Genomic DNA, 25,630 nt, shown 5'->3' with positions numbered 1-25,630 from the left:
TCTCTCTCTCTCTCTCTCTCTCTCTCTCTCTCTCTCTCTCTCTCTCCTCCTACACACCGTGAGTGAGTGTGTACCTCTTTCTCTCTCCGTGTGTGTGTTTGGCTCGGCCGCTGCTTCATTAGCCCACCGCCTCGCTCTCCTGCAGCATCGGCGTGAGAGGCAGAGAGAGACGGAGAGATGGAGGTAAGGAAATGCTGCATTTACCTGCACTGCTAATGCTAACCCTGCTAAAGCTAATGTATTCGTGTATGTGTAGCCTGAGTGCTCCATGTGATCTCGCTCCAGCGACACAGCTCTGCCTCGTTTGCTGCAGGGACCTTGTTCTGTCCTCATGGCTCAGATTTATAGCGTAAACCAGGCACATTCAGTGCGTCAGTGAGACAGTGAAAGCTTCGCTGCCAGAGCTACGGGAACATTGCGCTAGTGTTGCTACAGGAAGGTTTCAGCCTGTTTTTTATTGATTACGGGAAGCCTTTATGTATGTGATGACATCACACCATCACCGACCCACCACTACTGTAGAGAGGGACTTCACTCAGGCAGAAAAACCTCTCACTAACCACAGACCTCCATCGTGCTTATAGTTCAGTGAAACCGACAGTTCAGTGAGAAATCACATGTACCCAGTTTCCTCCCTTTCCATAAATGTAGTCAATCAGCCAAGACATGCTTGGTGTCTCAAGTTTGCTTCTTTAGTTTTCTGCAGCTACCACACTAATGTAACTATCAAGTAATGGGGGCGTAGACTTATATAATTACCTAGAGGAAAAAAAAAAGTCTTTCTTAAGATTGTCTCAAAGAAACAAATCAGATCTCAATATTGTATTAAGAAAGGATCACTGATTTCTGAATTCTTTCTTCTGAACGCTTTATAAGAGTAAGGAGGTGATTAACGTTAGCGTTTCATTGTAAGAGGTTCTGGAGCTGAATGGGAAAAGTGTGAGTTCTCTGTCTACACTGACAGACTGCTGAAAAAGTTCTGTGATTATACAGTGGTACAAGTTTGTGAACCCTTTAGAATTTCCTATATTTCTGACCTAAAACCTTATCAGATTTTCACACAAGTCCTAATTGGAGATAAAGAGAACCAAATTAAACAAATGAAACCAAAATATTAGACTTGGTCATTTATTTTTTGAAGAAAATGATCCAATATTTCATATCTGTGATGGCAAAAGTATGTGAACCTTTGCTTTCAGTGTCTGGTTTGACCCCCTTGTGTAGCAATAACTGCAGTTAAATGTTTCCGGTAATTGTTGATCAGTGCTGCACATCAGCTTGGTGGAGTTTTAGCCCTCCATACAAAACAGCTTCAGCTCTTATTTTGGTGAACTTCCTCCCATGTACTGCTGCTTCAGGTCCTTCCACAACATTTCTATAGGATTAAGGTCAGGACTTTGACTTGGCCATTCCAAAACATTAACTTTACTCTTCTTTAAACATTCTTTGGTAGAACGACTTGTGTGTTTAGGGTCGTTGTCTCGCTGCATGACCCACGTTCTCCTGAGTTCCAGCTCACAGACAGATGTCCTGCCATTTTCCTTTAGAATTTGCTGATATAATTCAGAGTTCATTGCTTTATCAATGATGGTAACCCGTCCTGGCCCAGATGCGGCAAAACAGGCCCAAACCATGATACTACCACCATCATGTTTCACAGATGGGATAAGGTTTTTATGCTGGAATGCAGTGTTTTAATTTCTCCAAACATAACATTTCTCATTTAAACCAAAAAGATCTATTTTGGTCATCTGTCCACAAAACATTGTTCCAGTAGTCTTCTGGCTCGCCCATGTGATCTTCAGCAAACTGTAGACGGGCAGCAATGTTCTTTTTGAAGAGCACCGTGTTTCTCCTTGCAACCCTGCCATGCACACCATTGTTGTTCAGTGTTCTCCTGATGGTGGATTCATGAACATTAACATTAGCCACTATGAGGGAGGCCTTTATTTGCTTGGAAGTTACCCAGGGTTCCTTTGTGACCTCGCAAACTATTACACACCTTGATTTTGGTGTGATCTTTGTTGGTCAACCACTCCTGGGGAGCATAACAGTGGTCTTGGATTTGTACATAGTCTCTCTGACTGTGGATTGGTGGAGTCTAAACTCTTTAGAGATGGTTTTGTAACCTTGTCCAGCCTGATGAGCATCAACAACTCTTCTGCGGAGCTCCTCAGAAATCTCCTTTATTCATGCCATGATACACTTCCACAAACATGTGTTGTGAAGATCAGACTGTGATAGATCCCTGTTCTTTAAATAAAACAGGGTGGTCACTCACACCTGATTGCCATCCTATTGATTGAAAACATCTGACTTTAATATCACCTTCAAATTATCTGCTAATCCTAAAGGTTCACATACTTTTGCCACTCACAGATATATAATATTGTATCATTTTCCTAAATAAGTAAATCTAAGTCTAATATTTTTGTATCATTTGGTTCTCTTTGTCTACTCTTAGGACTTGTGTGAAAATCTAATGAGGTTTTAGATCAAATTCGGCAGAAATATATAAAATTCTAAAGGGTTCACGAACTTTCAGGCACCACTGTAGAATTGAGCTGTATAGGGAAACGATAAGATCTTACACTTTTCTTACGGAAATATCATTCAGCTAAGACTGGGGTGAATGGCGAGATGAGACCAACACAAGAGTTAAGTCACGTGTGACATTTTTGATCAAAGTGAGATAATCTGAGTGTTATTTCTCAGGAGGAAACAGGAGAAAATGGCTTAGGTCTCACTCTGATTTCAAACAGGACGTATAGCATAGCTGTACAGTTTGAACAATGCTATTGGACAAAGCTATACGTCCTGTTTGAAATCAGAGTGAGACCTAAGCCATTTTCTCCTGTTGCTGAAATTTGGCTCATCACACGTGGCCTAAAACTGCACAAGTTGTCAAATAATCTCTAAAAGACAAGTAATGGAAGCTTATCACTGTTGTCAGAACAAAACCTGATCTCCAAAATGGTAACTTTACAGGAGAAGAAAAAAACCTACTTTACTTTTAATGTAAGTCAAAGGAATCCGACTGTTTGACAAGTCATTTTTGGCCATTTTGGAAATTTACACACAATGTAAAGGACAACAGTCATTTTCAAATTATGTCAAGAACTGAAAAAATGGAGATTTTTCCTGAGGTTTTGTCCCAACAGCAGCAATATGCACACCAGTTAGCATGGCATACCATAATCTATAAACATATACAAACAAACATTTTTAGCTATGCTAATGTGATTTAATCCATGTTTACAGATAACAGTATGTCATGCAGTATCACAGTTAAGTCTATTAGAGATTACTTCACAACTTGGTTTGGGGCAAGTGTGTGATGATTTAGATATGCAGTTAGCATCATGCTAACTCATAAGCTTGCCTTACATGCTAGCTACATTAGCTCCGTAGCTCCAACCAAACTTCAGATGCCTAACATGTCTTGGATGATTGACTACATTTGGGGTAATTTTACTCAGTTTAGAATTTACTACTACATTAAGTGCTTTTTCATATTCAATATAGCATCAGAAAGGGTTTTGCTGTTGTTAAGCTGTCAATCTTGTAACAGTAGAACCCTTTTTGGTGCTGTATAGAACCCTATACAACACATTCTCCATCAATCTGAAGAACCATTTCACCATGCAAAGACCCATTCAAGCATGAAAATGGTGTTACTTCATGTGCAAGCATGTATCACAAGTCACTTCATGCGAGTCCGAGTTGAGTTTCTGGGATGTGACTCTGAGTCCAGTCTTGAGTCCTTATTCAAGAACTTTGAGTGAAGTGTCATTATTAGCTGCACCGTGATGTAGTAAAGTAAAGCCAACTAAACACCTTTTATTAAAGAAAACCTTCAGTCTGATAGACAAAACTGAAGTGCTACACTCAGTAAATGCAGTGTTTTAAAGGAAAAACTGTCTTTGCTGAGTGTAGCACTTGAGTTCTTGCCTTCTCTCAGAAGGCTGGTGGTCCTAATTTAATGAGTTTTGTCCAGATTTTTCTCAGGCTGAAATTTCAATTTTAAGTTGCAAATCTGAGTCGAGTTCCATGGTTAAAATCTGTGTATTCATGTGCAACAAAGCCAAACAGATCATTAGAAAGAAGACTTTATGAATGGATATCTGGTAAACCACAGAGAAAATAAAAAAAAACAAAAGCATTGTGCATGACTGTAGCAAAAATGCCAGAAGGTCCAACAGATTTACTTGTAGGTGGTCCTGTAGGTGCGTGGTTAGTTTACAGTTGGTGGTCCTAATTTATTGAGTCTTGCTCAGTTTTTCCTTTTCTCAGGCCCATATTTCAGAAGTTTTAAGTTGTAACGAGACAGACCTAGTCAGAACCCTGTGATTAAAATAAACAAATGAGGCTTCAGTGGTCAAAAAACAGATGAAGGTCAGATCCAAAAGAAACCAAATACAGACAAACAAAGTCCAGGCAAGCAATATCCAAATCGGGAGCAGACAAAAAAGGCAAAGTCAAAAAATCCAGAAGTCAGATACACAGGAAGTCAACCAAACGTGGGAAAGAACACTCAGTAGCTCTATGAAAGAAGCAATACCTCACACTGAACTAAGCTAAAGCCCAGACTTATATAGTAACTAAACAAATCACAAGATGAAAGCAATAGGTGAGGCAAGTCAGTAGTCAGGTAAGGCAGATCTCTGATTGGTGGAATGTTGGTGACATCATAGTCACATGTTCTCTCAGAAGGTTCTGGGAATTGGAGTCCACCTCCTGGACAGTCAAAGCTGGAGGGATGTGTGACATAAGTCAACATGTGACTCAAGTATGACTCAAATCTGAGTCACTGATTCAAGTCCCCTTTTCTGCCTCATGTTGTGTTTTTATAGCATTTAAATAGAAATTGGGCTGTAAATCTAGAAGCTAGAAATGGGCCTTAAATCTAAAAGCTAAACTGGTTACCTTTGTCCATTTTACCGATACCATGAAAAAGAAACCACAAGCAAGCAAGTCTATTTGAGATTACTTAACAACTCAACATAGTTTGAGGCAATTGTGTGTTGATTTAGACACACTAATTGGTGGGGTATTAGCTAACTACATTAGTCCCAGCGGAAAACCAAAGTAGCAAACCACAGGCATTCAACTGTGCCTTGGCTAATAAACTACATTTGGGGTAAGGAAGGAAATTGTAAAGCCATGTTAGTATATTTGTTTGAAGTGACGGCTTGCATGTGTTTTTGAATACTGCTCTGTTCTTTTGTTAGCTATGGCTGTTGCAGTGCAGGGGTGGACAGCTGCAGTTGGCTAGATATGAGTTAGCACAGGGCTGCACAGTTTAGAGATTTCGCCGGCTTAAACCTCCCAGTTTCAGCCCAGCAGCTCGGCTTAGTAGTAGCATTTGTGGGGACTCCACTCCTCTGCAGTACGTGACCCCCTAAGAGGTAAAGAAGCTCCCTCCTGCTCCAGAGTGATAAAGCGTTTAAAAAACAGTGACATTTTCTGAAAGGTGAGCAGTGTTGATGAGCAGAGTGAGTGGTCACTCATTACTCAGATCCACCCTGACACTCAGCACCATGACTCAACCCACGCGGCTATTTCTGGACGCGAAGAGCGCTCTCACACACTAGCACGCCCACACGCTCTTACACACACACACACACAGCTTTCACGAGCGTGCTCTAGTTTGCTCATTTTTCTTCGGAAAGCAGACTGGGAGCATTTGGTGCGACTTTACTGTTTGTTTTCTCCCTGTGTGGGTGCTAGAGTTTGAAACAGTCATCCGAACCCCATGGAACCGAAACTGTTTGCATCAGATTGACAAATAATTGTCAGACGCGGGTTGGGTTCATATTTCGGAGTTTAGTTTTTCTTCTTTCTTTCTCTGGTTTTGTTCTTTCTCACTACACATTCAGAAAAAGGTACTAAACTGGGTCTGGGGGTACCTTTCTTGACACTGGGGGGGTACCCTCAAGGGTACGTCTCCAGTATCTTTAGTCATGGAACGTAATTGTACCACATCCCATTGCTATTATATTTTTGAAAGTCTCTTGGGAAAATCTTATTTAAGGTACACAGCTGAACCTTAAGACCACTGTTGTACCTTTGAGTGTACCTTTACACTGTTTGTACCTTAATGAACAAAAACCTAGCTGTACAGTACTTCATTTCTGACAATGTACCTCTATTACCTTAAACAATTTGTATGATACACTGTTAGAAATAAAGGTTCTGTGCTGGTACATTTTTCGTTTATCAAGGTACAAACAATGTAACTGTTCCCTCAAAGGTACAACAGTGGTTTTAAGGTCCGATTGTGAACCTCAAAGTAAGTTTTTCCAGGTGAAAAGTACGTATTTGTACCTTTTTATAACTGAATGTTTTAAAACAGAACACACACACACACACACACACATTTTCTAAGCCACTTATCCTTCTGGGGGTCATGGGGGGAGCTGGAGCCTATCCAAGTGGTCATCGGGCGGAAGGCAGGATACATCCTGGACAGGTCGGCAGTCTATCACAGAGCAGACAGACAGACACACACATTCACACTCACAATCACACACTCACACCTAGGGGGACCTTTAGCATGTCCAGTTGGCCTGACTCCATGTTTTTGGACTGTGGGAGGAAACCGGAGTACCCGGAGGAAACCCACGCAGACACAGGGAGAACATGCAAACTCCACACAGAAAGGACTAAAACAGAACAATAAAATAAAAAGCCTGGAGTCGAGACAGGGTGTCTGAAGTCAATACCTTTTTTTCTGAGAGTGTAGAACCACTTGTGTCTCGATAGAAAGGTCCAGTGAGGTTCATGAGGCTGGAATGAGAACGTGATCATGTAGCCTGAAGTTTATCCAGACTAAAAACTTTTTGAATGTTGTTTGAAGGCAATGATTGCCGAATAAATTTATGGACTTGAATAGATAGATAATTAGGCAGTTCCTTTAAAACATTTGTTTATTGATGATCGGATGACCACAGTCCATGTAGCTAGGTCACTTGACATTGTCGCTTAGGTAACATTGCAGATATTATCATTAGGAATGAGAGGTTTTATTCCATCTCCAGTTGATGGTTGACAGATACAGTTTGGGTTGGAGTTGAGTCAAGCTTGGACTCAAAGCTCAGCACTGTGTGCTGGATCAGGTTCAGGGCAGAACTTTGCCTGACCATATTTGAGTTCAGACTAAAGCTTCAGATTCAATTAAAGCTCTTGTGGGTGGACTATGTTATCTCTCTCAATTAGTCGGCTAATGCCGAGTATATCGTAGACAGACAACGGCAAACCAGATATTTCATATTTTTCAAAGCAGCAGTGACATCACCTCCAGCAGCAATGGCAGCAGACCACAGCAATCAGTGTCAAGCCATGAGCCGCAGTGGTGGAATAAACCAGATGTTAGTTTTCAGAAAATGAAAGCTCGTAGTTAAAATCCATGTGCACCCATTCACGTACAACAGAGTCAAACAGATTATTAGAAATTAGGGATGTGCATTCTGACTAATTTTGATATTCAGGTATTCATAAGAGTTCATAAACAGATATCCAGTTGACTGAGAAGAAAAAAAACTACGCCAAAAAAGGGGATTTTTTTTTTTTTTAAGCTGAGACTAGCGTAGGGGTGTGGGCTTAATTTTTTAGGAGAAATACATTTAAAATTTGTTGTATTATTCAAAAATAACTGAGGGAGAGTGGAGGACTTTTCAGAACGTATTTACTCACACATGATCAGAACTTTTACATTTTACGGTTCTGTCAGAGCATTTAAATGAGCTTTCGTGTGAATTTTTTCTCCATCTTCTCGTGATGAAAGGTAACAAATACCCAAACTGTAAATCCAGTATTTGAATGTTGGCACCCCGAACAGTTAACCAACTATGCGTACCTGCACCTGTACCTGTGGGATTTGAACCCGCAACGTAACGGTTGATAGCACATCTCGCCTGCCACTAGGCTACCAGCCACCCTGTTCTGCATTAAAGGGTTGACAGATGTTTTTTTGTCCAACACCAACATATGACTACAGCATACGACTGATTGCAGTGATAGACAGAGATCACAACTGAACCAAAGTGGCCTCACAGTTGTTGCACAATGGTTAGACACCATTGTAGCCAGTTCTTGTTCCTCCTCTTTCAGAGTATACTCTTTGGTCACTTTATTTAAACTAGAATAAATTGTGTAAATCTTTCTAGCACACTAGTGAGCCAGTAGAGTAAAGATAGTTTAGCTGTGTAATGAACAGTTATGGACATACATTGTTTTCACACTGTATGACACACTGGACGTCAGCAGCTTCTTTGATCTGCTTTCTTTTGCTTTCAGTTTTTCAAAGAAATCTGTAAGGATATTTTCCCCCTCCTCCAAAACCATTGTGTTAATCCCTGTTTGTAATCTTTATTTTGATTAAAATGGTTTGTGAAGTCTTAGATTTTGACGTCACTTTGACACTTTCTTATAGTTCTATTTATTTTTTGTTTTGTTTCTTTCAGTCAGAAATTTTTGTTTTCTCGTTGGGTCCAAAACTGAAGCTGCCATTTTTGACTGAAGTTATTCGGTGGCTGAATTTTTGGTTTATTCATACTGGTGAGATATTCTGGCTCAGTTAGATGTTTGTGTCAGAGCTGATGATTACAGACAGAACTCTGATCACACCATGACTCACACACACATGCTGAACTCACTCGTGCACATATCTCTCTCTCTCTCTCATCTCCTCTTTTGTCTTTAGAGACCGAGCGTTTTCTGGAGTCAGCATCTCCACATTGATACACTCTGTCTGAACTCTGTATGTGTGTCAATCTTTCTGCACACTACACAATAAATAATGATGCATCAATGTCATTTTTCAGCCTGAGTATGAGTGCATATGTTTTAGCACTTGCTGATACAGAGTCTGATACCATACCAAATAACCTAATTAGAATTAAGCAGTTGTTTTGTAAATGAGTGCAATGTGTCTTAACAGTAAATCATTCAAATTTAGCTAATTTAAACGTGCATTAGCTAGCTATGCTACGTTAGTTACCTTACATCAAGTAGCACTGCAGTGGTGAAGAGTGGGTTTTGTTCCACATCAGAAAAGCACTTCCATACAGCTGTAAAGTATGTTTCATAGTTTTGATCTCTGCTCCTCCTCTGTATCTTTCAACAACAGTCTCTGTAGCACAGTGACAGCAGGAATCACATCCGAGGCTAAGGCATCTGAAGAGCTCACTTGTGGAGTTTTAAGTTTTGTTAAAGTCTTTTGATTGGCTGGTTGAGCTGTAGTTGAATGTCCTCTAAAGTCAGACATAAACTTTGTAATTTTAGAAATCTTCTTCTTTGGTGATTCGCACTTTCTCTAAATTTTGCAAATGGTCAGTTGACCACCTTGGCACCAGGCATCACTTCAATGAACTGTGAAGATTTGGTTCTGTAGCTGAACTGACCTTTATTTCCTTGGAGGCATTGTGCTTCTGTTCTGCTTGCAACACCCATGTTTGTTTGCTTCTCTGGCTTACCAAAGCCCTACAGAACATGAGTTATTATTGTACTGCTGCTGTGACAGCAGTTATTACACATTTGCTGCAAAAACAATAGTTCATCTCAGTGTGAAGAAGATATTACCACTGACTCATCATCTGAAGTGTGTAATCTGTGGGAAAATGTGTTTTTTTTTTCTCATCATATAACTGACTAACAATCAGGATGAATATGAAAATATGACATTTTAGGTGAAACTGTTGTACACTGCCATGATTAAGCTTATGTGCTTGTGGTTGTTTCACACAGAAGGACAGAGATAGAAGATGACTTTACACAGATTAACTTTTGCCTCACAAAAAAAGAAAAAAACCTAGCAAACACAGCCCGATGTGTTGCGTGGGGTCCGTCCCATAACTGTTTAAACTCAAAAACCACAACTATGACTACTGCTACTACTAGTAGTAATCCTGGTAGATGCACTTATCCAGAGTGACCCAGTTAGCCATGTTCCAGGGGTAGGTGAATGTAGGGTTGGGAGTCTTGTCCAAGGACTCTTAAGGCTATTGCATGGTGTATTTGATCAAATGAGGAATTAAACCCTAGGTTTTCACATGAAGGACAGCAATACAACTGACAGTTATATAACAGTAGTAGTAGTACTAGTAGTAGTAGAACTGGTAGAAGTAGAGGTATTAGAAGTAGTAGTAAGCAATAGTAATAGTACTAGTAGTCATAGTAAGGTTAGTAATAGTAGTAGTAGTAGTAGAACTCGTAGAAGTAGAGGTATTAGAAAGAGTAGTAAAGGTAGGAATAGTAGTAGTGGAGGTAGTTGTAGGAGTAATAGCATAAAGAGTAAGAGTAGTAGAAGTTTAAGTAGCAGCAGCAACAGTAATAGCAGTAGAGGTATTAGTAGCAGTAGTACTAGTAGTAAATGTAGTGGTAAAGGTAATATTAATAGTACTGGTAGCAGCAAGTAGTAGTACTAGTAAATATAGTATTAACAGTAGATTAATAGAAAAGCAGTTGTAGCAGTGATAGCAGAAAGAGTAGTAGTAGTAGAGCTTTAAGTAGCAGCAGTAAAAGAAGTAGATGCAAAGGTGGTAGTAGTAGTAGTAGAGGTAGTAGTAGCAATAGTACTACTGCTAAATCACTTCACTTTGGTAGCACTACTAAATGTAGTGGTAGTGATTGAGGTATTAGTAGTAGTAATGGGAGTAGCATGAATAGTAGTAGTTGTAATAGAACTACTAGTAGTAGAGGAATTAGAAGTAGTAGTAGTAAATATAGTAGTAATAGTAGAAGCAGTTGCAGCAGTGATAGCAGAAAGAGTAATAGTAGTAGAGGTTTAAATAGCAGCGGTAAAAGAAGTAGATGCATTAATACTAGTAATGACGGCAGAGGTAGTAGTAGAGGTAGTAGTAGAGGTAGTAGTCGCAGTAGTACTACTAGTAAATCACTTAACTATGGTAGCACTAGTAAATGTAGTGATAGTGATCGAGGTATTAGTTGTAGTAATGGTAGCAGCATGAATAGCAGTAATTGTAATAGAACTATTAGTAGTAGAGGAATTAGAAGTAGTAGTAGTATAGTAGTAGTATAGTAGTTGTAGTAGTAGTAGTAGTAGTAGTAGTAGTAGTAGTAAACATAGTATGTGTATTAAAGGTAGTTGTAGCAGTGATAGCAGAAACAGCAAAAGTAGTAGTAGATGTATTAAAAGTAGTAACAGCAAAAGTAGCAGCAGCAGTAGTAGAAGTAGTAAATGTAGTGGTAGAGGTAGTAGTAGCAGTAGTAATAGTAGTAGAAGTAGTAGTCATAGTAGTAGTAGTAGCAGCATGAATAGCAGTAGTACTAGTAGTAAAGGTGGTGGTAGTGGATTATTATTATTACTATTCTTAGTAATAGTAGTAGTAGTAGCAGCATGAATAGCAGTAGTAGCTAGTAGAGGTATTAGTAGTAGTAGAAATATTTCCAACAGTAGTTCTATTAGTAGATGTAGTAGCTCTGATAGAGGTATTAGTAGTAGTAAAACTATTTTAGCATGAATAGCAGTAGAGATAGTAGAGATATTAATAGCAGTAGTACTTGTAGTAGAAGTTGCAGTAGTAGTAGTAGTAGTAGTAATAGTAATAGTAGTAGTAGCAGCAGTACTAGTTGTAGTGGTGATAGTAGCAGTAGTAGTAGTAGAGGTATAAGTAGAATAGAATGAAGTTCAGAACCATTAGCCAACTGTGCTTGCAAACAGAGGAATTAGACCTCCGCATTTAACCCATCCCTGCAGTGAAACACCCACATACATGCACACTAGTGAACACATGCACTAGGGGGGGCAGTAAGCACACCTGCCCGGTGCGGTGCGCAGCCCTATCCATGGCGCCCGGGGATCAGTTGGGGGTTAGGTACCTTGCTCAAGGGCACTTCAGTCATGTCCTGTTGGCCTAGGGGACCAAACTGGTGACCTTCCGGTCACAAGGCTGATTCCCTTACCTCCAGCCCTCAACTGCCCAAACCATGCATGGCCTGTAGAAATAGCAGAAGTGGTAGTAGCAGTAGTTGTAGTTCTAACAGTAGAGAAAATAGTAGTAGTGATAGTAGCAATAGTAGTAGAGGTATAAGTAGTAATAGCAGAACTTGTAGTAGCAGTAGGAGTAGTAGTAGTAGTGTTCAGTACATTACATACACTGCAGTACACTACTAATACAGGATCTGTTTGATAATTCTGTTCATCTCTTAATTCTGTTCATCTCTTAATTCTGACACACTGTGTGTCATGGATAAATCCACAATGCATTGGTCCAAATGAGTATAATAGTTAGTTAGACCTGCTCAGTGTGCAGCATCTGGGCTGTTTGAATGACTCTTCTTGTATGCAGTGCTCTGTTGTGTTTTATTATCAATCTAAGCTGATTTTATAGAGCTCATGTTGGGTAACAAGACACAGGGTCTGATGCGTGAAGTGAATCCTCCCGTCAGATTTCAACATTTAGCTGCAGAAAAACGGAAGCAGTCTCGCGGGCCACATTCAGGCTGGTACTTTTGAGACCCCTGGTGTAAAGGAAAGTGGTGCTTCTGTGCGCATGCTGATTTTCTAATTGATGTCCTTGAAACGCTCTCCCCGTCACTCACTGATATTATTCAGTCATTTGTGTGTGGTTGTGTCCTTCCTCCCAGAATAGCCGCAGACGGTCCGTACTGGATTTTAATCTAATGCTGCAGCGGAGAGTGAGTGCTTTTCTTCGGAGATGCTCTCTGATGCCCCGCTGCATTCTGAGCGTGTCAGACTGAATCTGGACTTCACTGTTTCTTTAGCTCAACCTACACAGAAAGTTACTACATGAAAGGGTTATAAATACACGGCCTTTCTGAGAGTTGCTGGATGCTATGAAGCAAAATAGTCTCCAGAGGAAGTTATGGATAGTAAATAATCTGGCTATATTTGTGTTGCAGTCATGGCGACCCCTGGTTCCCATCACCACCACTGTAAAATCTGAGCCAGTAAGTTTTACTACAGTTTTACATCAAACCATTCTGAATGACTTAGTTTACTTCTCACTGATTGATGTTGATTGATGAAATTTTGGGAAGAAAATGGAATAGTTGTCACTTGTTTTTGCAAAATAAATAAATTAATTAATTAATTAATTTAAAAAATAAAATTCTGGGAGATGTGTACTTAAGCACACTGACACAAAATGAAGTACCCATGCAAAAAAGGTAAAACAGCCAGACAGTATCAGAAATATCAGTTTAAAAACAGTAACAATTGCCTATAATATCAATCCATAAAAGTGGAGACAAATTGAGTCCACATAATTTCAGAGACATTTGTGTGTGTTGTAGTTTTGGGATGAATTCCTTAAACAGATTCAGAATGGCTTGCACCTGGATCACTCTACTGACCACACGCTATACATTTTAATCATTGTTAAACCTAAAATAAAAAATATCCTTAAATATTATTGAATTAAGGATCATTTGATTCAATCCATATGGCATCAGGTGCTACTTACAACCTTCTAAGAGTGTCGTGCAACAGTGCGCAACTCTGGTCCTGGAGGGCCAGTGTCCAGCACTGTTTGGAGGTTTCCCTTTTCAAACACGCCCACTAAGTGACAGGTAAGTGTAATCAGGTGTTACTGAGTAGGTAAAACACTGAAATGTGCTGGACACTGATCCTCCAGGACCAAAAATGCACCCCTGGTGTAGAGTGTAAACCACTGCGTGACCACAAGCCTTGATGGAGTGCATCAAGGTTCCAGTCTCAGCCCTATAATGTTATAATGAGTTAATATTACAATTAGAACAGCATGTATATATATATATATATATATATATATATATATATATAATTTAAGTACCTTTGCTCCTGTGTAAATGTTATATGACAGTAAACTTGATTTTATTTTAATTTGATTCATAATTATCTTGATAATTCATATCAAGGTCACATGGTGTGGTTGCTTGAATTAGTATGAATCAGTCAGAGTGAGGATTCTGACAGCAAACCTGAGAAACTGTGAACTGAACTGAACTGAAATGAGAGATAGAAAATTAGCAAACACCATAGCAGGAATAGTAACACGAGTGCAGCTGTGTGGGAGGCAGAGAGAAAATTTGGCAGCCCTCAGCAGAAAGGTGATACAGGCTACATGTCCACTGAGTCCAGTGTCTCCTCGTCACCTTCACATGCAAGGCTTTGTGCCTCTGTTTGTTTAATCTCTCTCATTACAGTTCTCATGATTCTGATTTTTGTGATACATTTTAAAGACTTTCTCCTTTTAAGTCTTGCTTTCTCTCAGTGGTTGTTTCCTTAGTGAAGTCTTTCTTTTGAGTCTTAGTTCCTTTCAGTGTCTCTTCCTCATACTCTCAGAAGGTTTCTCCTTTTGAGTCTTGGTTCTTCTCTGTTGTTCTTCCTCATACTCTTGAGTCTTGCTTCCTCTCAGTGATTGTTTTTCATGTTCTGGGTTCTTTAGTATTACCTTGTTCCTCCTCATGCTCTCAGAAAGGTTCTCCTTTTGAGTCTTGTTTCTTCTCTGTTGTTCCTCCTCACATCTTGGAAAGTTTCTCTTTTCAGTCTCGGTTCTTCTCTGTTGTTCCTCCTCACATCTTGGAAAGTTTCTCTTTTCAGTCTCGGTTCTTCTCTGTTGTTCCTCCTCACGTCTCGGAAAGTTTCTCATTTCAGTCTTGGTTCTTCTTTGTTGTTCCTCCTCACATCTTGGAAAGTTTCTCATTCCAGTCTTAGTTCTTCTCTGTTGTTCCTCCTCACATCTTGGAAAGCTCTTCTCTCTTCCTCCCAGTCTCGAGTTTCTCATCTCTGTTGTTCCTCCTCACGCGTCTTTTCTCGGAAAGTTTCTCATTTCAGTCTTGGTTCTTCTCTGTTGTTCCTCCTCACGTCTTGGAAAGTTTCTCATTTCAGTCTTGGTTCTTCTCTGTTGTTCCTCCTCAGTTTCAAAGTTGTCTTTTCTGTTGTTCCTCTCCATGCTTTTAGATGGCTTTTACTGACACTGTGTAACTCAGTGATACTCATTAGGGATCCACACCTACATTTATGGAAAGCTGCTTTGGGTCTGTTGTAAAAAGCACTGCTAATAAAACTGAATGTGAAGTTTGGACACTTAACTAAACACATACAAATGTATGTGTTTATTGCCTGGAATTAGGTAAAGGCAGTGCAGTTGTATTTACAGAGCGGTTGTTTTTACCTTAAACAAGGTAATAAATGTGTATATTGTTCTCACATGAATATATCACATCAACACAATTACTGCCAATAGTACATAAACTGAAAAATAAAGCTATGTTAATGGAATCAAGTAAATACAGTGCACTACATGAGTAAAACATTTTACAGGAGTACTTGTTTTGGCTTTCATGACGTAATGGAATTAACTGATTATGCTATTACATTCTAATTATTTGTTGTTATAACATGAGTTAGTGAGTAACCCAACTGCTTTAAAATTCTGAATGAACTGAACTTCTAGTAAGTAAACAGAACAGTATTTTTTTTTACATCCATAAAGTCTAAATTTAGAAGTAGCCAAATGTCTTGCGTTAAAACTTTTATAGAGTAGAGAGCTGATCCCCAAAGCTGATCCCCACTGACCCTAAACCTGTCATTGTTCAGGCTTTGTTAGAGCCAGATGAAATATGAGGCCAGGCTGTAATCGCTTGCGTTAAAGTGCCTCATTCTTCAGCTCAGAATGCTGCTGCACTCCTACTCTCATTTATCTAATTTATGGTGCTCTTTGAAAAGGACAGAAATCTGATATGGGAAATCACATTATGTGACCATAACACCCCGTTCTGCTGTGTGTGTATGTGTGTAAAGTCGCTGATGTTTGCAGCAGCAGTCCTAGAGGACAGATCGGAAAGCTGTGTTTACTGCTCACCTCTGCCCTCTATTATACAACTGTGCATTCAATTATATTAATAGGACAACACTGGCTTACTACTGGCCCTACTATGTAACAGTTCAGAAAAGATATATATAAATACCTGTGGGGTGTGTGACAGGATTCATAGATTGAGAAGAGGTGGTACAGTGCAGTGAATGTCTCATTCGATGTGTGGAAAACAGGCCACAAAGCAGATGCTCATAAATGGGAAAAAGGAGTGATTGCATTTGGGCTTGTCAAAGGCCACAGTGTGAAAGAAGTAGCTGAATTTGCATGTGTATAAAAGCGTATGGTCATACAGGTCTACCAGCAATGGCAAAAATCCCAGTGTACAGGAAATTCTCATCAGAATTCTTGCCGAAGACGACACTGATGGACAGGGACTTCTGACGTGTTTCACGGCTTGTTAATAAAAATTGCAATCGCATCTAGAACTCAACACAGGTCCTTCACGTCCAATTTCTGAAAGAACACTCTGCAGGGAACTGCATACCATGAACATATGGAGCAGGGTGGCACCCAGAGGCCTTTGCTCACTTCTGCTCACAGAGCTGCCCAGTTACAGTGGATGAAGAGACACAAAAATTGGACTGTTCATCACTGGAAATCTGCCTCTATGTGAATGATGCTTGCCGTCGTGTTCATCGTAGATCTCAGGAAGCCTTCAATGAGGACTGTGTGCAGGTGTGGTTCAAGCTGGGGGCTCTGTGATGTTCTGGGGGTGTTTTAATTATACAGAAATAGGTCCTTTGGTTGAGGTGAACCACATTTGAACCACAGTGCCCACACTGAGCTGCTGGACAAGCAGGTTTTGCCTATTGCTCATCGTATTACAGAGGAACATAATGTTCCAGTCCCTGTATTCCAAGATGACAATTCTTGCATTCACAGGCCTGCAAATGTGATTGATCGGCATGATGAACATTTGGGAGCGTTCACACATCTGGACTGGCCCACAAAATCCCCAGATCTGAATCCTCTTGAAAATCTGTAGAACTATCTGAAACCTAGAACAATGAGTAAGATGCCATGGAAGGCATCCACAAAATCTGGCCAAGCTGCGCAATTATTTGATGCAAGAGTGGCTGAACATTGATGTTGCCTACATCTAGAAACTTGTCCAGTCCATGACAAATCAAACCACAGCTGGGCAGTTTCTTATTGGCACTACAAATCCAAAAAAGAGCACTAAAATTCTGGATGCATCTGACAGCAGGTTCTCCTGATATACTCCCTTTTAAAGCACTCCAAGCCCAGAAGCTGAACCCTGAGAAGAGTCCACTGGGCCAGATGGTCTTAGAGTTCACACATCAGCTACCACCGAACAGCTTTAGAGCTCAGAGCACGTCTGCTAAACAAATTCACATTCAACAACCAATTAAGCACAAATTTCTTATCTGGAACATTCAGACAAGATAACAGAACAACAAAACTATCCTTAAAGCTATTGAATCTTGAGAGAGAACTACACATTGGCTCTGTTTTAGAGATACTCAGCAGAGGCATATCCTGACCAAATACAGGGTGAGCGACCACAGCCTGGCCACAGAAGGGGCAGACAGATAAAACCTGGCTTCCCAGAGAAGAGGGGCTGTGTGGTCACTGTGAATTAGAGGAAGGTAGAGACGGAGATGCACTTTCTCCTTCACTGTCAAAAATATAAACACATCAGAGGTAAATGCACTCTTAGCAAAAAGGGGTTAGGATTAGGCCTGTAACAATAGTGGATCCCTGTTTGGTACTATATAGAACCCCTTTTAACAACTACTTACATAACGCTGTTGTTGAAAGAAAACCTCATATCTTCATTTTTGTCGTTTTTGACATAATATAAAAATGCTTGTTACCTTTTACATTGTGTGTAAATTTTATGATGAATGAACTAAAAAAAATGGCCCAAAATGACTTGGAAAAAATTCTGGTTCCATTGACTTACATTAAAAGTAAAGTAGGTTTTTTTCCTTCTCCTGTGAAGTTACCATTTTGGAGCGCTATGTAATACGTACAGGACATGAATACGTACAGGACATGAATGCATATAGACATTTACATAAATACATATGGGTTATGTTGTTGTTATTACTATATATAGATACATATGGAACAAAATGCACTAGAATATATATATATATATATATATATATATATATAATATATATATACGATGAGAGACCAATTATGTCTGTGGGTGTAAGTTTATCTCTGTATTTCATAAATATTTGCACCCTTTATGCTGTGTGTGTGTGTGTGTGTGTGTGTGTGTGTGTGTGTGTGTGTGTGAGAAATATGGGGCAGTTGCATCGCCTCGTTTTCCCCTGCTCCCTTGTGGATCTCTGTCGCCATAGCGACAGCTTGCAAAGAGTGTGGGTATCTGCCCTGTATGTGTGTGTTTGTGTTATTAGAGGTAAATTCAGTGGATTTCTACAGTCCCAAAGATAAAACTGGACCGAGCTCAGTGCTGCGCCAATGTACCCAACTACAGCCAACTTTCTAGCGTTGTCTCCTGTGTAATCACAAAAGCTTATCTCCAAATTTTTATAGACAGTTTTAACTTTAATGCAGCAGGATTTTATTCTGAGCATGTAGACATTTACAATTGGAGGTTTTCTATTTGGCCATTCTTTATTAAATGTCCAAACATTGCAAGGGAAACAGTGATGTTTTCAAATGTTTGCAGCAGCAGCCCAACAAATATGAAAGCTCCACCCCCTGCTCACCTCCGACCTCTACTGGACTCAACTGTGCATACACATATATTTTCAGAAAAAGAAAAAAAAAATATATATATATATATATATATATATATATATATATATATATATAGTATGGGTAAAATCCATTCATCCATTCAGCAGGAACAGGTCCTCACTTTGTAGTGGAACCAGAGAAAAACTTCATATGCGAAAGTTTGAGCACCCCCTGGTCAAATGACATGTTGTTGTTAATTTTTAAAGTGAAAATAAGTTAGACATAAATAATTACCATTTATTTGGCAAAATTGGCAAAAATTATAGCACAGTTTATATTTTATATTTTATAACTAAACTAAGCAAAAAAAAAATGTGTTTGCCACATTTTGGTGTGTTCTCTATTTTGATGTGCACATTACAGGCTTTAAATGTCAGATTTTAAACTAGTGCTGCAATCAGTGAAAAGTCCATGTACACCACCGTTAGCTTGGCACTAACTTAATTAAGCAGTAGAACATGAGAGGGAGTGTGTTATCATGAAATAACATCACAGCTGTGATTTGGTCACCGTAAATTCTCAAAGCTGTGATGTTATTCGTGATAACACACAACCTCGAGTGATCTATTGCTTTTATACAACAGTTAAATAAATAAAGTAAGAAATTAATAAACTGGGCCGTGAAGGCGGCGTTTAATATGTTTTAATGTCAGCAGTTCCTTCAGCCAAATTATAGTTCCTTAACAACCAGCTTGTTGCTACGTCAGAGTAATGCACTCCGCTTGTCTGCTGTAAGCCTCGCCTTTTGAAGTATGGACTGAGCCATAAAACTGCCACAATATCAAGTTTAGCTCAGTTTTGTCAGTTTTTGCCAGATCGGTATTAATGTTGTTTTGTTCCAGCCAGTCTGTAAAGCATCTTACAGCCCATTTAGTTTGGCGAATGGTGTTGGGTTCATTTCTGGCTGATTCCAGGTTGTTTAGCTGTTCTAGCTGCTCAGTGGTGATGACAGTTTGGGAATTTAGTGTCGTCTCATCTTCAGAGTCTGACCAAATCGGCTGTCGGTCAAATGTGATCTTAAAAGTGTCCATTTTCTGTTTGTGGCAAAGTAAGAAGTAAAAACGTTCATATGGCTTCAGCGTCTCCTACAGCTGCCAAAGTCATTGCTTAGCAACGGCATCTCAGCGGAGTGATACAGTGTTAGTGGAAAAAGAACGCTTCTCAACCAATCAGCTTGCATGGCCGGAACTAACTGTTGTATAACACTGCATATTCAATAGAATGCTGTCAGAAATTAGCATTACTGTAATGTAGTGATGTCACAATGTGAAGGTTTCTAGTGGCTGTTAGAACCAGTGAGGGTTCACTCTCCATGTCTTCACTCCACAGTGACTTCACACTCAGTGTGATGTCAGAGGGGGTTTGGGGGAGGGGCCTGATGAGTATTTGGATTGCTGTGATATACTGTAATGGAAACTGAGCTGAAAAACAGCCCATCTCTAATTCACTGTTTTTATGCTGATACCTATACATTTTCATTATTCAAGTAACAGAAAACAGACAGATTAATTTGATGCTGTAAAATTCTAAAAAAAAATCCTGAATTAATTCTGCACTATAAAACAGTAGAAAGTGTAAAAATTGGAGTTATTTAACTTATAATAATAAGTTGATGGGGCAAAACACAGATTCTTATTCTAAGTATCTGAAGTTCAATTAGCTAAAAACTTCAAGGCAGTTTGGAAACTAACCATTTTAATTTAAAACTCATTTTTTTTCACTGTGAAAAAAATGAAGGGAGGTCAGAAAAAAGTAATGTAAAAATGAATTATAACAGTTTTTTGGTCCATAAAAAGACAAAAATGTGACCTTCAGAAAAAAATAAATAAATACAAGAAAAATGTAGGATATGGGTCCTAAGTAATTATGTGATGACAGTATCAGTTATATCTAATAATTTAGAATCTGCACCTCCCAAAATATTTCTCCACTAATGTAACAATTTCTCAAAAGTTTTGAGTCAGAATTAATTTGTATATAAATTACAGCATGCTTGCGTTATCGCTGGTGATAAGTGCAGCTTCTGACAGTTTGTTTATTTTGGTGGGTCAGTGAACAAAACAGTGTGTTAAACTGGAGCAGCCTTGGCCTCAGAGTGAGTCAGAACTCCACCAGCCAGAACCTTCTGACCTACTTCCTGCCTCAGTGCTCTGTGGGGACGTAGCAGCTGTAGAGCAGAGTTTAATTATAGGGGGGAGTGAGACATCCAAACATATTTATTATTGATTTTCATTTCTTACTACATTTAAATACAAACAATATGTCACAATTCACCCCATAGGCAGAGTTAATGGGAACACACTGAGGTAACCTTTACTAGAAAAGTCTGTTAAACTGAAGTAATAATTCCAATATAATATTATTTTGTTTCCAGTCTAATGCATAAACAAATCTGCATCAAAATACAGTTATTGAAAAGAGGTTGTATCAAACACTGACAATTTTATTTTGACCACAAAGTAAACAGCAAATATCACCACAATAAGACTGTAATATCACTGCTGTTGGAACAGAACCTTGTATCCCAAAATGGTAACTTTACAGGAGAAGGAAAAAACACACTCTACTTTTAATGTAAGTCAATGGAACCAGAGTTTTTTCCAAGTTATTTTGGGTCAATTCTTTTGGACCATTCATTATGAAATTTGCACACAATGTAAAGACCAACAGGCACTTTCCAATTACCAAAAACTGAAAAACGACAAAAGTGGAGATATGAGGTTTTGTTCTGACAACAGCAGAATATTGAATTTTATTTGTATACCAAAAAGGAGAACACCTTTTGGCTTCCTGAAGAACATTTGAACATTTCCTGAAGGAACCATTGCTGTAAATGGGATGTACTAGTGTGAAGAACCTGGTGTAGACTCCTTCTGCAGCCATCCTAGTGGTCATTTCACCAGCAGACCAGGGGCATCATGCCCATTCAAGTTGAGGGGGGAGGTGCCTGACCAGATTTTTGATATATATAAAGTTTATATATTTTTATTTGACTTTATTCTATTACTTTTATTTTTATAATATGTACTTATAGTAATTTTATATTATTATATAACATATTTTTTTAATTATGTCATAGGGCATACCTCAAAAAGTCACACCCCTTTCCCGGTGCTCTTGGTTTCTTTCAAAAGTTGCAGGATGAAATCAGTTCCCAGCAGCCGGTACAGACACACACAGCACTCTGTGCACAGCAGTGCTGAACCAGTGATGAACAGTGTGCTGCTGAAGTGGTCAGTAGAGCATCAATCCCTTTTTCAAACATGTGAAAATGAAATGCAATTAGTTCTACACACTTAAGTGCATTTGAGAAATACATAGCTTGCTTTGCAATATAGCCAGCTATGGCTAGAACCAGCTAAAGTTAGTAGGGTAACACTTTACTGTAGGGTACAGTTCACAAGGCTTGTGATAGCATAGCATCCTGTTTAATATTGGTAAAGGAGAGCTGTGTGTGTCTTATGGCAGTGAGCATCATCTGTACTCAGGCTGCTTCCTCTGCACTGTATTTGAAAATGCAACGGTTACCATATTTCACGTTCCTTTGATCCGAGGCTTTATTATCTATGTCCTCTAAATTCATTTGGATTGTGGATTTACTCTTTATGTGACTTTATGTCCCTTTTTGGGTGAAGCAGACCAGATTTAGCTCTTTTTCAAGAACACTGGCAGCAGTGTGAGCTAATGTAGAAGTGAATGACAATGAAAATGTTTAAATAAATTTACAGTATTTACCATAATGTGAAGTGAGAGACTACTGAGGTACAAAAACTGATTTAGTGAAGTTTTAAATAAAAACTTAAAGTCAAAATGCAGAAAATTACATCATTATTTTTATTTTCATTTTTTCTGGTGAAGGACCCCCATGCCCCCCCCCACTCTAACTATGCACCCCAAGAATTTTGTCTTGCATGATGCCCCTGAAATCGACTCAGATATTTGTAATTAATATGATCAAATAAAATATTTTCCCCATAACTTCATTATCAGATAATCTAGGACACTGTGGGCTCTCTGTATATATGTGTTGTTGAGCTGCTAGAGAGCAGTGATGAGTGAGAGGGGAGGGTCTTGTACATCTGACACAACAAATACAGCATTGAGATACAACAAACACAGTAAACACACTTACTGACTTACGAAGATGAAAATCCTGTTCACTTCTATTTTTGTGAATCATACATGTTTTCACTGACATATATGTATGTAAATATACCTTTTAGGAACTGTTCAGTATATTTTTGATGAATTGACGGTTTTGAATGTATATGGGGCGATGTGGAGATCTCTCATTGTTTACTTACACTGTGTTAAACTAACCCCGCCGTGTGGAGGCTGTACTTCTGTACTTTAGCCTGGCTGGTTCTCACTGTGAGTTATTCGCACCCTAAAGCGACTAAACTAACATAGGAGTGAGCTGTATGACTAACACACGATTCTCAGATGAAGCTGATGAAGGAACTTGAGGAGATTGTCCTTGAACCTGTTTAGCTTCTAAAATATTCATGTTACATTTTAGTTTGTGCTCCCCTTTACAGGGGTTCAGAAAGAGTGATCACCCTACTCTTACTGCAGAGAGAGAGAGAGAGAGAGAGAGAGAGAGAGAGAGAGAGAGAGAGGGAGAGCATGTAATATTAACCAGTCATTGTTACACTTATATGAACAAAAAGAATCAATTTGTGAAACATTTTTTTTATCTCTTTATCTCTTTCCCTCCTGTTTCTTTCTCTCTGTCTGTTTTACATCACTCTCTTTTTCCTCTCTCTTTCTTTGTCTTTCTCTCTATCTCTATCTCTCCCTCCTTCTCTTTCTCACTCTTTATCTATCTCTCTCCATTTCTTTTATCTATCTCTTTTCTCTTGCTCTCTCTTTCTCGCTCCATTTGTACCATTCTTTCTTTCTCATTCTCTGGTTTTTCTTTTCTTTCTTTCTTTCTTTCTTTCTCAATGTTTTTCTCTTTCCTTATTCTTTATCTGTCTCTGTCCATTTCTTTTTATCTCTCTCTTTTCTCTCTCTTTCTCTCTCTATTTGTGCCTTTTTTCTTTCTGATTCTCTCTATTTTTCTTTCTTTTTATTTCTTTCTTATTTTCTTTCTCACTGTTTTTCTCTTCCTTACTCTTTATCTATCTCTCTCCATTTCTTTTGAACTCTCTTTTCTCTCTCTCTCTCTCTATGTGTACCTTTCTTTCTTTCTTTCTTTCTTTCTTTCTCATCTCTCTCACTGTGTTTCTTTTCCTAACTCTTTATCTGTCTCTCTCTCTTTCTCTCTGTTTACAGACACGGTTCTGATTCACTCCTCCTACCTCCTCCCACTCCACGGGCCAAAGAACCACCTACACACACACACACACTCACGCCGTAGCCATGACGACCTCAGCCCTGCGGCGTCAGGTGAAGAACATTGTCCATAACTACTCAGAGGCGGAGATCAAAGTGCGCGAGGCGACCTCCAATGACCCCTGGGGTCCGTCCAGTTCACTGATGTCAGAGATCGCTGACCTGACCTTCAGCGTGGTGGCCTTTAGCGAGGTCATGGCCATGGTGTGGAAACGCCTCAATGACCACGGCAAAAACTGGAGACACGTCTACAAGGTAAGACCAAAAACAGTGTAATGACATATTTGTATGCTGCTTATTACACTATTTACTAAGTTACACAATTATAAATTGTTTGATACACTGTCTACATAGTAACACAAAATGAATAACACATGTAGAAACCTGTTATTACACTGTCTACAGGGTGCCATCATGGAGCATACAATTACACATTTATAAACTGCCTATTTCACTGCCTACAAAATAACACCAAAACTTGTAAGCAGTTTTAGGCTGCTTATTACACTGTCCACAAGCCTACACCTCATTTATAAACTCCTTATTAGACTCTCTACAATGTTACAAAAAGAAACATGTAATAATAGTACATTTGAAGCCCCTTATTACTTCATCTACATGGTTACACCATGGATTATATAATGACATTTTTATAAATGTCTTATTATTTTGCCAGTACTATATCAACACTATAATAACACATTTATATGCTAATTTTGGAACACTTTTTGGAAGGTAATACCACAGAGTGCAATAAAACATAATATAGAGTGCTTATTACACTACAAGGGATATAAATAGGTTGCTAAAAAAGTAGGAACAGTCTTGAACCCTGAATTTTGTCTGTACTATAGTCCATGTTTATAGATAACAGTGTGTCATACAGTGTCAAAAAGCACGCTATTAGAGATTGCTGAACAACTTCACATGATCTGATACAAGCTTATATCGATTTAATCCGTTAGCATCTAGCATGCTTTTTGGTTAAATACAAATTTCCATTACTTGTTAGCTATTTTGGGCTTTTAGCTCCAGTACAAAACCAAAAAAGCAACCTACAGATACCAAACATGTCTTTGCTGATCATCCACATTTGAAGTGAGGGAGGAAATTGTGAACATTTATGTAGAACTACCACTTTAACCACTTAAAATCTCAGCATTATTACAAGCTAAGGCTTATTATTTAATAACTACGGGGACTTCAGTGCAAACTGATTGAGCTTTTCTTCGATTATAGAATTGTGTGCAGGCCCTGGATATTAAAGGGCTTAAATAATGAAGGAACAATTCATTGCCACAAATTAGCTCCGTCAGTAATTCCCATAAGCCCGGAGTGGGTGTTGACTGAGTTAATTGTATGACTTTGTGGGCATCATTACTCTTAATGTTTTCTGAGCTCCTGAGCTGGTGTTAAGCTGGTGATGTGTGGCAGTAAATGAGGGGTGGATTTGTACAGGATTCTAATCTCCATTGGAGGAATCATACTTGCACTGACTTAATTACCATAAACTTCACCATGTGCTCTTCGATGCTGCTTTAAATGCATTAGCAACCCAGCAAACTGTGCTATAAAACACATAAGCACATTTAGCATCATAAACACACTGCCATTCACATGTTGCAAGAAGATTGATGTGACAAACATGCATACAAAACACATTCAACACTAAAACCTCATTGGCATTAGCTGTTTTAGTATTGCTAACT

The 25,630-nt window shown here is 39.0% G+C and overlaps 1 protein-coding gene across 1 annotated transcript in view; it reads left to right on the top strand.

Annotated features, from left to right (window-relative positions):
- Nucleotides 1-96: 96 nt before the first annotated feature.
- The window catches only part of epn3b (epsin 3b), a 39,477-nt gene continuing 13,943 nt past the window's right edge, over nucleotides 97-25,630 (top strand). The window contains exons 1-2 of the mRNA XM_036557068.1: nucleotides 97-183; nucleotides 23,862-24,176. Coding sequence (XP_036412961.1) covers nucleotides 23,949-24,176 — 228 coding nt within the window. The 5' untranslated portion in view covers nucleotides 97-183; nucleotides 23,862-23,948. The remainder of the gene's footprint in view (nucleotides 184-23,861; nucleotides 24,177-25,630) is intronic.

This window comes from Colossoma macropomum, unplaced genomic scaffold (genome assembly GCF_904425465.1).
Source record: "Colossoma macropomum unplaced genomic scaffold, Colossoma_macropomum, whole genome shotgun sequence".
Taxonomy (NCBI): domain Eukaryota; kingdom Metazoa; phylum Chordata; class Actinopteri; order Characiformes; family Serrasalmidae; genus Colossoma; species Colossoma macropomum.
Note: the sequence above shows the minus strand (reverse complement) of the source record. Positions and strands in the feature narration are given on the sequence as shown.